This window comes from Talpa occidentalis, unplaced genomic scaffold, assembly GCF_014898055.3.
Source record: "Talpa occidentalis isolate TD23 unplaced genomic scaffold, MPIMG_talOcc4v2.1 talOcc4.11, whole genome shotgun sequence".
Taxonomy (NCBI): Eukaryota; Metazoa; Chordata; class Mammalia; order Eulipotyphla; family Talpidae; genus Talpa; species Talpa occidentalis.
Window position 1 is genome coordinate 21,361,956 of NW_023601104.1, and position 13,910 is coordinate 21,375,865.

The window sequence follows — 13,910 nt, forward strand, 5'->3', positions numbered from 1 at the left end:
GGCCTAGAATATGTCAGTAAGCATTATTGGAAAAGTATTACTTCCTTAATTCAATGACGGAGTCAGTGCTATTCAGTATTTTTTCACACAATCAATAATGAACAGGATCTTAATATACACTGTCTTTCCTCTTGTCTTTTTTCCTTTTCTTTTATTCATTCTCCTTCATTCCTTCATCTCTGTCCACAACTACTCTTTTTCCATATTCTGTCATCTAAATTAAAGTATGATTTAAATATAACTTGTTCATCATTGATATACTCCTTATTCATATACAATGGCTTTAATATTATACATTTATTATTACATTGGATTCTCATTTGAAAACATAAGTTATGGCAGTATTGATAGTTATAACCACTTTATCCTTATTAATAAGTTGTTTTACTTGAGTTGTATGATATATTGAGTAATTTGTTCAAGATCACCAAGCAAGTGATTATTACAGCTAGAAGTATTAGACTAAACATGCCTACTGAGAAAAATCCAGTAAAACAAAAGTTTCTCTTTATTAAGCTAAGAAACAAGAATAAAGAAGCCATCTCTTTATAATCTCTAGGTTGTAAAATAATAACAATTTATTGACAACTGTAGCCAATGGTATAACTGCCCACTAGCTCTGAGAGGTATGAATTGAATTGCGACTGGTGAAAAAGTGACTCTAAGCTAGAGGGTAGCAAGAGTTTTGTAATTTAAGTGAGTATTTAAAAAAGCTATCGGTGATTTTAACACCATTTTTTTGTATAAAATGACTATTTGATATAAGTAATAAAATCCAGTCTATTAAACTTAATAAACATAAGATTAATAATTTCAAATCATTTTAAATGGCAAAAATGACACATGATTATGAAAATATTAACTATTTTAGATTTATAATGAAGTAACAGTATCTTACTCACCCATTTTCACTCTGTAAAGGTAACTGGTTATTAATTGACAAATATATTTCTAGATATTTTCTGCACATGTATTAATGCAATACACATATATGAAAGCATACTAAGCCTACTAAATACAAATTTGATTTTTCACTTTTATTCTGTGTATTTTATATATAAGCTTATATTTATCTTTTATTTTCCCATTTTATAATTTGCTATAATTCATCGAATCAATATCCAATTATTATTGAATATTTAGGCTTCCAAGTTTTATAAAGTTGCAGTGAACATCCTTGTAAAGCAAATTATTTTAATCTTGTGTAACTATCTGAGAGCTACGTTCAGATAAATGAAAGTTCTGTTGTTTTTTTTTAAAGATTTATTTATTTATGCATTCAAGAACTGGAGTATAGACCAGACATGCAGGGGTGAGGGTGGGAGGATTCACCAGACAGAGCAGGGAGCAGAACAGGCAGACTGACTGAAATACACTGCTGAGGGGAGCAATGGGCAAGACAGGAGAGGTCTGCTGTACCATGCAGGTAGCTCTCTGGCCAGCCTGGGATTGAACTCATGCTGCGAAGGCTCTGGATAGCTTCATAGTGTGTGCTTAACCCCTTGTGCCACCAGGGAGGCCCGAAAATTCTTTTAATGATAACTATATTTCAAACTTTCCTGTTGCAATTTACAATGTCATTTTGAAGTTTAATCTGTGAAGATGCAAAGCACCAAGGAATGGTATTAAAAGAAACATCTTTACCATTACTGTCACACCAAACTTGCACCAAGAACAATTTGGTTTCATTGTTTCCAGCAAGTGCAAGTTTCTATGTACCTAACAAAATGATTATTCGCTCTGAGATGCTGACTGAGGCACAGTGTGTTAAACCATGTATATATATATTTTTTTTTATTTTAGATTTTTTTTTAAAGAGGCACGTATTTTATTCATTTATTTATTTGTTTGTTTGTTTGTTTTTTGTTTATAAATGCACTGGGTACAGTCAGAAGCGCGGGAGGGTGAGAGAATTCACCAGAGCCAGAGCAGGGAGCAGAGCAGGCAGAAGGACCGAAGTACACTGCTGAGGGGAGCAGCGGGCGGCAGGAGAGGTCTGTGCGCCATGTGGGACCCTCCTCCGGTGGCCGGGGAGCAGCCGGGGATCGAACTGGCACTGCAGAGGCTGCGGGCAGCTTCACAACCCAGCGCTCAGCCGCTGCGCCACCGGGGAGGCCCCTAAACCATGTATATTTTTATAGTTTCAATATACAGGACTATCCAAGAAGGCAAATGATCACTACATAGGGTAGGCATAGACTTCCTCCTCCTCACTAAGATCCTGGAGTCTTGAATCTTTACTGATTTGTGAACTAGTTGAGAGCCATGGTATCCATTTAGTCTTTTGCACAACCTTCTTAGCTATGAACAGTGTATTTTTTCTTGCAGTTATCCATTGAAATTTTTTTCCTTTTTCCTCTTTCAGAGCTGGGTGGGGACTTTATGGTATTGACAGTATGCCAGATCTCCGCAGGAAAAAAACTTTGCCTATTGTCCGAGATGTGGTAAGTTACTCCTCGTGCAGTTCATTTTGATTACACGTGTTGTCTTTTTCTTTATAAATGTCATATTGCCCTTCTCATTTAGTACCCTAGTCTCTGTATTTCATAGAATAAAATGAGTGAAGCTGAACTCAAGTTTTTTATTTAAAATATTAAAAATATATTTTATATTTTTTAAAAATCTGGATGGAGAGGATAACTCTAAATTTTTGACAGCTTTTGATATTAGATGAATTACAAACGGAGTGAGAATGACCCTGTAATTAAGCAAAAAGAAGTTACACAGCATGCCAAGATAGCTGTTGCCACAGGCTTTTCATGTGTTCAGTGTTGTGAATGGCCACAAGCCTCATTTATAGTCTTGATTTGAATGTCTCCTTAATTCAGTAGACTTTAATATTTTACAAAGCAAACAGAAAATATTAATCAGTTCTCCTTTCTACTAGAATAAGATCAAGTCTAGTCAAATTAATAAGCTATTCAATTATCTAAAGAAAATCGCAGCCCCCAAGTTATTAAAACATTCATTCACCCTGAATTGTTCTTGGCGCAGGTTTGGTTGAATAATACAAACTCTCATATAATGAAATATGCTGGGGACTCACTAGAAATGCAAAGAATTAGTAGTTGTCTGTATAAGATTATAAAAACAGCATTTTTCTTCCATCAGCAAGAAGAAAATGAGTACTATCTATCATCCACAATAAATTCACATTTTCTTGAAGCCATAGTTTTACCATGAAACTATATTTCCTCTGGAGAAACAAAAATGCCCTTAGAACACAAAAGCACACAATTTCTTGATACTATTTTTAATATTGTATTGAAAAACTTTACCTAAAGGCCATTGCTTTCATTTAAAATTAGGAAAGGTAATGCATTGACTAGAAAGATTTTATACTAGAAAACATACCACACATGCACAATTAGCTTATATTCCTGTCACTAGGGTGCAGTCATTGTTTTAAAGGGTTAGGCTTATTTAATATTGTCATACTCTTTTATCACTGTTAGTATGTCTAACTATTTATACTTTGTTTCCTCTCACACCTGGAATCTTCAGGCCATGGTAAGTGATTTTCAATTTATTTAACTGATATTTTCATTTTCTCAAATATACTCTGTATTTTTCATGGCATAAAAGAGGGAAAGATGGGGAAATAAAAAAATCAGTGACAAACACAAGATTGAGTTCTCCAGAAATTTGAGATCTACTTCAATTCTGAAAGACAGACCAAATTATATGTACACTGGGTGCAAATACAGACTAAAGGAAAAAAAAGGACATAAACAGCTTTAAGGATAATAATTGTCAGATATGCACTATAACCTTGGGGAAACCCAGAAGGCTTGTAAACCCTCTGTAGGTTTAGGGTGGAAATGGATGGTAAATGACTTTCTCCTTAGGATTGTGCAGAATTTATCTGTGTGCTTTGTAGCTTGAAAAAGATATGTTTATCGAGAACCTCCCTGGTGGTGCAGGGGGTTAAGTCTCAGTACTACCAAGCAATCACCAGCTACTACAGCATGAGTTTGATCCCCTGCCATGAAGCTAGCCCACATGGTGCAGCAGACCTGTCTCATCACTTCTCACCTCAGCAGTGTATTTTAGTTGATCTGCCTGTTCAGCTCCCCACTCTGTCTCTGGTGATTCCTCTCACCACCACCCCATCCCACCCTACCCCGCGCACCTCTGGCCTACTCCCTAGCTCTTATCTGAACAAATAAAATAAATCTTTAAAAAAAGAACAAGCTGTATTTATGACCAGATGCATTGTTCTACTATGGCTTTCCTTTGTTCCTACAGGACAGAAGATTTAATATCCCCTTCTAGGACTTCAGATTTCCATAGTTAACTAGGACGCTGTTGAGTTTATTATACTGCATATATAATGGTTCTTTTTGCAGTGGGGAAGCTAAGGGAACTTGATTCTTGCTTTAAATTACCTAAGTTACCGTACTGTGTGAAGAAAACAAATCTGGGTATAATGATTCTGACTTGATAAAATAGACACTTGGAAGAAAATATCCTGATCAGTATGGAAGAGTATTCCAGGGAACTGTGAATATATCTGGCACCATCTAGCATCAGCTGTGATTCAGGATCATCACATAGATCAGCCGGCTACCTGCTAGTGGTCACATTTTATGATAGGTGGTCATGAGCACCTTGAGTGAAAATGAAGTTCTTGAAGCCTCTTGCTAGTTTGTAAGTGTTGTTCACGTTGAAATAACTGGCTTCATTTGTCTCATTTGTAAAATTTATGATTGGGTTTGATACTATAAGGGGTCCTTTCAGCCTTAATGCTCTAGAATTCCACATTCTGAATGAACTGACTGGCTACTGTATTCTTGCACTTTCACATTCTGCTCAGTAGTATGTACGTAGCAGTCATTTCATGTACTAATTAATAGCTCATGATTCTATTTGTTTTAGACCTTGGCTGCCCGGAAATCTGGACTCTCCCTGGCAATGGTGATTAGGACATCACTGAACAATGAGGAACTGGTAGGTGTTGAACCACTCAGTAACTACATATTGATCATAAGCCAGGCAAAAAACTGTTCTGGTTGAGCCACTCATTTATAATGTTATTCCAATGTGGCAGGAATAATTGGGAGTCTGGGAAATGTCTGACACTCTACTAAACAAATTTCTGAGGGCCTCAGCATCACTACCATATGATTATTCTCTGCTGCTCAAATATGCATCCACCTTCCCATTCTTAGTAATACTCTCCCACTGTAACATAGCTTACCTGTTACTCTCACCATGGGGCGGCAGGGGGAGAGGGAACCTTAATTTTTACTTAGTTTGGATTTTTTCTTCTTTTTTTTTTAAGATTTATTTACTTATTTATACAAGCACTGGGTACAGTCAGAAGCGCGGGAGGGTGAGAGAATTCACCAGAGCCAGAGCAGGGAGCAGAGCAGGCAGATTGACAAAGTACACTGCTGAGGGGAGCAGCAGGCCCGGCAAGAGAGGTCTGCAAGCCATGTGGGACCCTCGCCGGTGGCTGGGGAGCGAACCAGTGTTGCAGAGGCTGCAGGCAGCTTTGCAGCCCAGCGCTCAACCGCTGCGCCACTGGGGAGGCCTGGGATTTTTTCTTCTTTATGAGGTATTCCTTAACATCATGCTCCCCTTCTGGCTGAATTATAGTTTCCTCATCTGAACTTTTTAGCATTTAATCATCGCTTCCATAGTGCAGTATGGTTGAGAGTAAAGTCTTAGGATGAGTCCAATCTGTGGCATTAGGTTAGCACTATTGTATCTGTAAAGTTATGCACCTTCTCTGAGCCTGAGTTCTATCATCTGAGGTGATAATAAGACAGGATGAAAGGAGAGGATATATGTGTAACACTTCACATAGCATAGGGTAAAATAAACAAAAATAAAGGCTGAATTTTTAATACTTGTTACTGCAATTATTTTGCACAATTTTTTTTCTTTTTTTTTCTTTGCGCTCATATCCTTGCGGGAAGTGCTATAACTTGTTTGTTGATCTTGTTAAATGTTTTCATCCCTTAACAACAAAAGGGCTTTAAGGAAGCACAATGGTCTGTGGTGGTGGGTGCACTATGGGGGCAATACCTGATAGGGGCATCAAATATTATCTCAATTAAAATAAATGAATAAAATAAATAAAACATCTTTTAGAATGACAAAATAGTTTCATGCCTGTTGTTTAGAACACCGTCTGGCATGAGGAAGATACTTTGTAAATTCTTACTGAATGGAAGAACCAATGTGATTAGGACACACAAATAGGCTACAAATATGTAGATCAGGGATTCTTAGGTTTGGCTCATTAGATCACCTGGAGGAGCTTTAAAACATAGATTGCTCAGTGAATCTGATTTATTTAGCTTCTGGTATAGCCTGGGTAGAAGGATTTTTTTGTTTGTTTGTTTGTTTTGTCTTTTTAAATCTCTCAGGTGATTATGAAGTACAGTGGTGTGTCATGGTAAATTCCATCATGCACATACACTTGACAGGGACTTTTGCTCAAGAAAATCCTCTTTTATGGGGACTTATATAAGCTACCTCTCCAAATTTTAAAGACTTTATAGAATTAAAAAAATACTCATAATATTTCTTTGTTTTACAATAAATTTCTGTGCACTTTAGCTCTGAACACCATTATTTGCATTTGTATTCCTCACTTTTCTGTCATTGCTATCTTCCACTCAAAAAGCATGTGTCCATTTGAATATCTAGTTGCTACAGCAGTTTAAAACATTTTCTCTTGTGCCACAGAATTGAAAAATGTGGTTGCTTTCCCAACGTCATATTCTTACTCATACATATTAGATTTATGATGCCATGTTATATTTTGAGTATAATTTGAATATAAGAGAAACATCCGCTAGTGGTGAGAAAAGCCCAGTTCCCTTGCTGAATCTCAACTTATCTGATATTTTGCTACTGAGGAAATAATCAAGCTCAAGGTTTATATTGATTGACCCCTACACTATTTCTTTCTTGTATATAAAATAGGGGATTTAGTTTAAACCAAAAATACTCATTCCATGAAATGCTTGGTGGAAAAGACAAAGAACTGATGGGAATGTGCCTACATTTCCTGAGGGCCTGGAGGGGAGACTTTCTTGTTCAATCAAGTATTGAATGACTGTTTATCAACTTAAAAAGTATTATTTGTTTAAGTTTTACTAAGTACAAGGCTTCTCTCTGTTTTGGGTGGATGAATAGAGACTGCCAGCTCCTGCTGAAACTCATGAAGGCTATTTCCCTGGGGCCCATTTAGCAAAAACTAAATGAAATATGACTTCTGTTCAACAGGCATATTAAATCTCATTCTTGATAAGCTGCCACATTAAGTTGTTACATGGACAATGAACATAAATGTTGAAGTGAAAACTTTGCACTTTTCAGTGCCGAAAGTCTTCCTGGGCTTCATCAGTGTGAAAGCATGAAATATTAGCATTTTCGTGAACAAAAATGGCTTGACTATGTGGAAAATTTCAAATGGTTGCTCTTCTCTTTTAATTAAAAAGATGTATGGTAAAAATCTCTGCTATCTCATTTAGGAAAGGCAAGACTCTAAAGTCTGATGTGAGGTGACAGTGGGTCAGCGAGCCCTGTGCCCATTTACACTCTGTGGCAGTGGGAGAAGCTCTGCCAGGTGCCCCATCCATCCATTACCACTTCCAGCTCACTTCCACCACGAGGAGCTGATAGGTCTGATTGGGGATTTCAGTCAATAAACTCTTAAGGACTAGGTTTCTGTATATAGCTTCTTGCTTAATAACAGAAGAAGGGATAACAACTTAGTCTTCAGGGCCTCCTGGTGGTTTAGGGGTTAAGTCTCAGTGCTATCACACTGTGCTGTCAATTCCTGACCAGGGAGCTGACCCACATGGCACAACAGACCTCTCCTGTCTCACCCCCAGTTCCCCTCAGCAGTGTACTTCATTAGATCCACCTGCTCCCCACACTGTCTCTGGTACATCCTCTCAACCCTGCACCTCTGGCCTGTACCCCAGTTCTTCTATGCATAAATAAATAAATCTTTAAAACAAACAAACAAAAAAAAAACCACTTAGTCTTCAAATGCCCCAGTAGCCTGCATGACCATACTGATCAGCTTTGTGTTTGCTTTCATAGCATGATAGTTTCTCAGGTGTGGTGCCAACAGTGGGGCAACCAAAGGAGATCCATTTGATAGTTTAACAAATTCACTGTCTACTGTGTCAGGCATTGTTTCAGAGTCTGGAAATTAAATGGTCAACAACTCAGCTAAAAATCCCTGCTGCCGTGAGGCTTACCGTATAGCTGAAGGGAAACTGAGATAATGTGTTTTTTATTCACTATTGTAAGCATCTAGTAGGCAAGAGTATTTAAAAGAAGATAGGCTCAGGTGAGGGGAATAGATAACTCAGGTAGCATGAGGAATCGCGTCACCAAACTTAAAGAGATTTTGGAACTGGTTTTTAATTTTTTTTTTTAAGATTTATTTATACAAGCACTGGGTACAGTCAGAAGTGCGGCAGGGTAAGAGAATTCACCAGAGCCAGAGCAGGGAGCAGAGCAGGCAGAAGGACCGAAGTACACTGCTGAGGGGAGCAGCGGGCGGCAGGTGAGGTCTGCGCACCATGCGGGACCCTCCTTGGGTGGCCAGGGAGCAGCCGGGGATCGAACCGGCGCCGCGGAAGCTTCGGGCAGCTTCGCAACCCAGGGCTCAACCGTTGCGCCACCGGGGAGGCCCTGGTTTTTAAATCTTGATGAACATGGCTGGAGTTGGTCTGATGGCATGTTTTAAGCAAGTGTAAATTTTCAGTAAAGGTTGGTTTGTATATGAAAGTGATGAGGGTCCTTTTTTCAGTAGCAGGATTCAGGCCCAGTAAAAAGGGCTAACTAGGTGGGAATAATCAGAAGATCAGACGTTGGCTTTATGAGTAGCATGGCACTGCTAAGTAACATGGAAAGAGGAAGCAGGTCAGAATACCTGTCCAGTACTTAGGGATCAGTCCCAAAGCTGCAGGCTCACTGTACACCCAGGTCCCCTGGAATCCTGCTCAAGAACAGGAATTCTCTCATGACACCTGAACAAGTGTTGAAGTGATAAGGGCCTGAAATGGAACCTCAGTTCCACCTCTAACACCTTTGAGAACTTGTTTGTATCAGTATTCTGCCTCCCTGACACATGTTCACCTCATCCATAAAATAAAAGAAATAAGTTTTTTCTCATAGTTTGTAAGAACAATGTAGAGCATGTATAATAAGGGAACTGAGGCAGTCACTAGAGATTAGGTGTCCAGAGGACACAGAGTCCAGTGTCTCCCTGTAACCTTTGTAGCTGACGGTTAGATTTCAGGGCATTCTCGCTTGGGAATCGCCAGTAGTGACTCCAATATGAAGATTATCTCTTGCATACAAGTTTTGCTATTGGTTCTTCTTCCTACCTTTAAGATGACAGTTTAGCTTGAGAGAAATGTTGTTCCAGCTCCACCATTTACATGAGAACTTGAGCATGTTTCTGAAACTCATTGACCTTGATATTCTTGTATATATGCTAATTATTCAAAATTTTCACATATGTATTTCTAAGTAAATGACCTATCATTGGTTTACTGTGTCCTTTAACAATTTCAACAGTAGCACCATTAAATAATTTGGGAAGTTTTTATTTTCGTTGCTTTTCTGGTATGGTTTGCATAAATAAGTGTTGCTTTACCTGAAATGACTGGTAAAACTTGCCTTTAAAATCATCTTTCAGGTTTATTGAGGGTGATTTTCTGACAGCTAAATCAACTTAATATAATAATAGGATTCACGTTCTTTAATCATTATTCTTGAACTAATTTTGATAATTATAATTTTCTAGAAAGTTGTCTTTTTCCCCTAAATTTTCAAAATTAATACCATCAAAGTTTTCATGTAATATTATGATTTATAAAATGCTGTTTTCATCTTATCTTTTTTTCTCTTGTTTATAAAAGCCATACTATGAGTAATTCTCCAGAGTTTGCTTTATTGATGCCATATTGTTTTTGTTTTCTATTTTGTTTATTTCTGCTTTTCTTTAGATTCATCCTCTCTTCTCTTTGTATTTCTTCTGAAGCTGCTTCTCTAACTTTGTCACTAAATTTGATTTTTAACTTATTAATTTTGATTGCCATTTTTAATTGTTGCATATATATGGCAGAATACTTACAGCATCAATGAAGGGAATGCCTAACAATGTTACATAAACTTGTGTATCCATGACTCAGCACTGAAAGAGAGTATTTCATCCCTCCTTGTCTATTCAGTCCTCATTTTATTTTTTTCCTTCCAGCATTCAAATATTTCATGTCTATCATTTCCTTTCTGTGGTTTATGCTTTTTCCCATACTTGTATAAAATAACTTAATTTCCTATTTTTCCTCTCTAACATGCATTTAAAGTTACTCATTTCCTCTCAGTGTACTCTAGGTGCAGGATACAAATGTTGATATATAGCCTTTCTGGAGTTTATATGTAATTACTGCTTAAGTGATCCAGTGGTAAATATTTTGACTCATCAGTTATTTAGGAAGTGTTTTCTAGTCTTCCAAAGTAATTTGGGCTTTATTTTTGTTACTGGATTGTGCTTAGATGACATGAACTGTATATTTTAGTTTTTAGTATTTAATTGAGCACTAACTGTTAAGTGTGTAATCAATTTTGTAAGTATTCCGTATGAACATTTTCAGTTGGATACGTACATTTTCAGAACTTCCATATTTTTGAAAAATTTCTCCTTTCAACATTTTTAACAATCCTATTAATCTATTAATTGCTTTTTCCTTAAACTATATTCTCTGTGATGTTAATACAGCAACACTAGATTGATTAGGTCAATATTTCCTTAATCGAAATTTTTCTAGTCTTTTTTTCAAATCTCAATGTATTTGATGTGTTTCTCATAAACAAAAAGTTTAATTTTTAAAATTTTGTTTCAGAATTTCTCTGATTAGAGGCACATTCAATCAAATATTTATTATAATATATTTGAGCTTAGTTCTATTACTTTTAGGGCATTTATTGTGTCTCATCCTGTACCTATAGGACAGTAGAAAGATTTAAAGAATGCTTAATGAAGTATTTCAAGAAATGCTCAAAACAAAAAGTGTTCTGGGCCTCCCGGGTGGCACAAGGGGTTAAGACCAACGTATGAAGCTATCTGCAGCCTCTGCAGCATGAGTTCAATCCCCGGCCATCCAGGGAGCAACCCACATGGCGCAGCAGACCTCTCCTGTCTTGCCTGCTGCTCCCCTCAACAGTGTACTTCGGTCAGTCTGCCTGTTCTGTTCCCCACTCTGCCTCTGGTGAATCCTCTCACCACCCACACTGCTGACCTGTACCCCAGCTCTTATATGCATAAATAAGTAAATCTTTTTTAAAAAGTCTTCTTGGAATTGTCAAAATGTGATTTTTTGTTCAAGTATAGAAAAGGGATGGTTTATAAAATCCCATGATCCCTCATGGGTACTCCAAAGGATAAAGAAGAAAACAAAACTTCAGCACTTAATTCACTGGTTAACATAGAAAAAAAGGGGAAAAGATAGATGGCAAATGTAGACAGACAAGATTTGTTCCTCTTATGTTAACAGTTGCTGCATTGCAATTTTGTTGGGGGTAAAAATGCTGTTTATTGCTCTTGGCAGGAAGGCTTCTTTGTTTCTTGGACTCATTTTAGTTTGCTCATATAGTTATGAATAGAAAAGGTAATTAATTTCCTTCTAGTGTCCTAATTGTTGAAAAATGTATTAGGATTTTTTTTCAAATTTCACTTTCTTGGAACAGGATTTTTTAGCAAAATATTTGTAGAATATGAGCATCTTCCCCTTTATAGTGTATAGGTTATACCTGGCTACAAAGGTTTATCAGAGTGAAAGCATGCCGTACCTTCATTTCTACAGATTAAAAATATCTATACACAATAAAAACTGTCTTTTCTGAAATCACTCCAATGAAGTAAAAATAATTTTTTCCTCGTTGAACAAGTCTTTTGTCTATAAATGGAGAAAACACTGGAAGAACATGCTTTAAACCATGGCTCACTTTTAAGAAATAAAATTGCATTTTTTTTTAACTTTCGTGATTTTTTTTGGCTTCATAAATTATTTTTACAGTAAGCATACATACATTCTTTTTTTTTTTAAAGATTTATTTATTTATTTATTTATTTATTTATTTATACAAGCACTGGGTACAGTCAGAAGCGCGGGAGGGTGAGAGAATTCACCAGAGCCAGAGCGGGGAGCAGAGCAGGCAGACTGACTAAGAAATTCTCTGCTGAGGGGAGCAGCGGGCGGCAGGAGAGGTCTGCGCGCCATGTGGGACCCTCCTCTGGTGGCCGGGGAGCAGCCGGGATTCGAACCGGCGCTGCAGAGGCCGCAGGCAGCTTCGCAACCCAGCACTCAACCGCTGCACCACCGGGGAGGCCCAGCATACATACATTCTAATCAAAAATAAATTTTATAAAATAATGCTTGTTGTAAAATATTTGAAAATAAAAAAAAAAATAGATAAGCAGCAAATCACCTTTATTGCTGTCCGTATTGGTAATACTAGTAATTAGAGTTCTCCTTGTACTTGGGGCACTCTTGTCTGTATCTGGTTCCTGTTTACCTAGGCCAGTGACCCTCTTTTGATCACATACCCAATTATATCCTTTCACTTCTGCTAAATCCTACTAGCCACACAATTATCTCTCTGCCTGCATGAAGTGCTGTATTAAAAAGAATTCCCTTTTCTCCTTAAATCAACTCAAAATCATTGTCCATGGCTAATTTTCAGGCTTCTCATTTTCGGCATTGCTTTTATTCAGTGCTCCTTACCCTGTCTTTTCCCTTATTCCATGAAAATCCCACAGTCTGTGTCCTTCTTATAATAATGTTTAGTCTTATTTTGCTGATAAGAAAGTATCTTCCTTCTGCAAGATGCAGAATTTCCCTGAGGTGTAAGAATTCCTTCTCATGATAAGTATTTTTAAAAGCTTTCCCTAGCTATTCATTTCCTGAGTTTCTAAATTGACCATCATTTCATCTAATAATTTGCTAGAGTAAGTTTATGTTTTCACATGTCATTTACTTTAAAGTAATTTTCAGATTTGATAAACACATGCTTATATTCTGAAAATCAAGAATGAATAAAAGCTCATAATATTTCCCTGATGCTGGGGAGACATACCCTCTAGTGAATTATCCAGTGATTTTCTCCAGCTTTTAAATGTTGGTGTCTTTTTAATGCCCCATTCAATTGATTCTCCATGTTTTGGCAAGTAAATTTTCTTTCTTATTTTTTGAAATTAGCTTTACTATCTCTCTTCATGACGTGGATCATGGCTCTTGAACCAAACTAAACAAAACATTTTTTAAAAAAAACCTCTCAGTTGTCTATTCAGACCTATTTTTAATTTGTTTTCCTCCAGCATGTTTACTTTTTTAGCAAATGTTCCTTGTACTTATTACTCCTGCTGTAGCCTAAGAGGGATGACTATATAGCACTTACCTTCAGTAAAAAAGAAAATGGACATAGGGAATAATAAGATGTATCAATCGTTTACTTAACCTTAAAATATGTAAATAATTTGGGCCTCCCTGGTGGTGCAAGGGGTTGAGTGCAGCACTGTGAAGATGTCCGGAGACACTGCAGTGTGAGTTTGATATCCAGCCTGCCAGGGGGATAACCACATGGCGAGGAGGCAGACCTCTCCTGTCCTGTCTCGCCTGTTGGCTCCCTTCAGCAGTGTTTTTGGTCCATCTACCTATTCTGTTCCCTGCTCTGTCTCTGGCGAATCCTCTCACTCTCCCACACCTCTGGCCTGTACCCCAGTTGTTGTATACATAAATAAATCTTTTAAAAAATGTAGATAGGGCCTCCCCGGTGGCGCAGCAGTTGAGCCCTGGGTTGCGAAGCTGCCTGCAGCCTCTGCAGCGCCGGTTCAATCCCTGGCTGCTCCCCAGCCACCCAAGGAGGCA

General features: G+C 37.6%; 1 protein-coding gene across 1 annotated transcript in view; it reads left to right on the forward strand.

The window, feature by feature from the left end:
• The window catches only part of UNC13C (unc-13 homolog C), a 488,975-nt gene that overhangs the window by 194,298 nt on the left and 280,767 nt on the right, over positions 1–13,910 (forward strand). The window contains exons 6-7 of the mRNA XM_054701637.1: positions 2,366–2,444; positions 4,879–4,950. Coding sequence (XP_054557612.1) covers positions 2,366–2,444; positions 4,879–4,950 — 151 coding nt within the window. The remainder of the gene's footprint in view (positions 1–2,365; positions 2,445–4,878; positions 4,951–13,910) is intronic.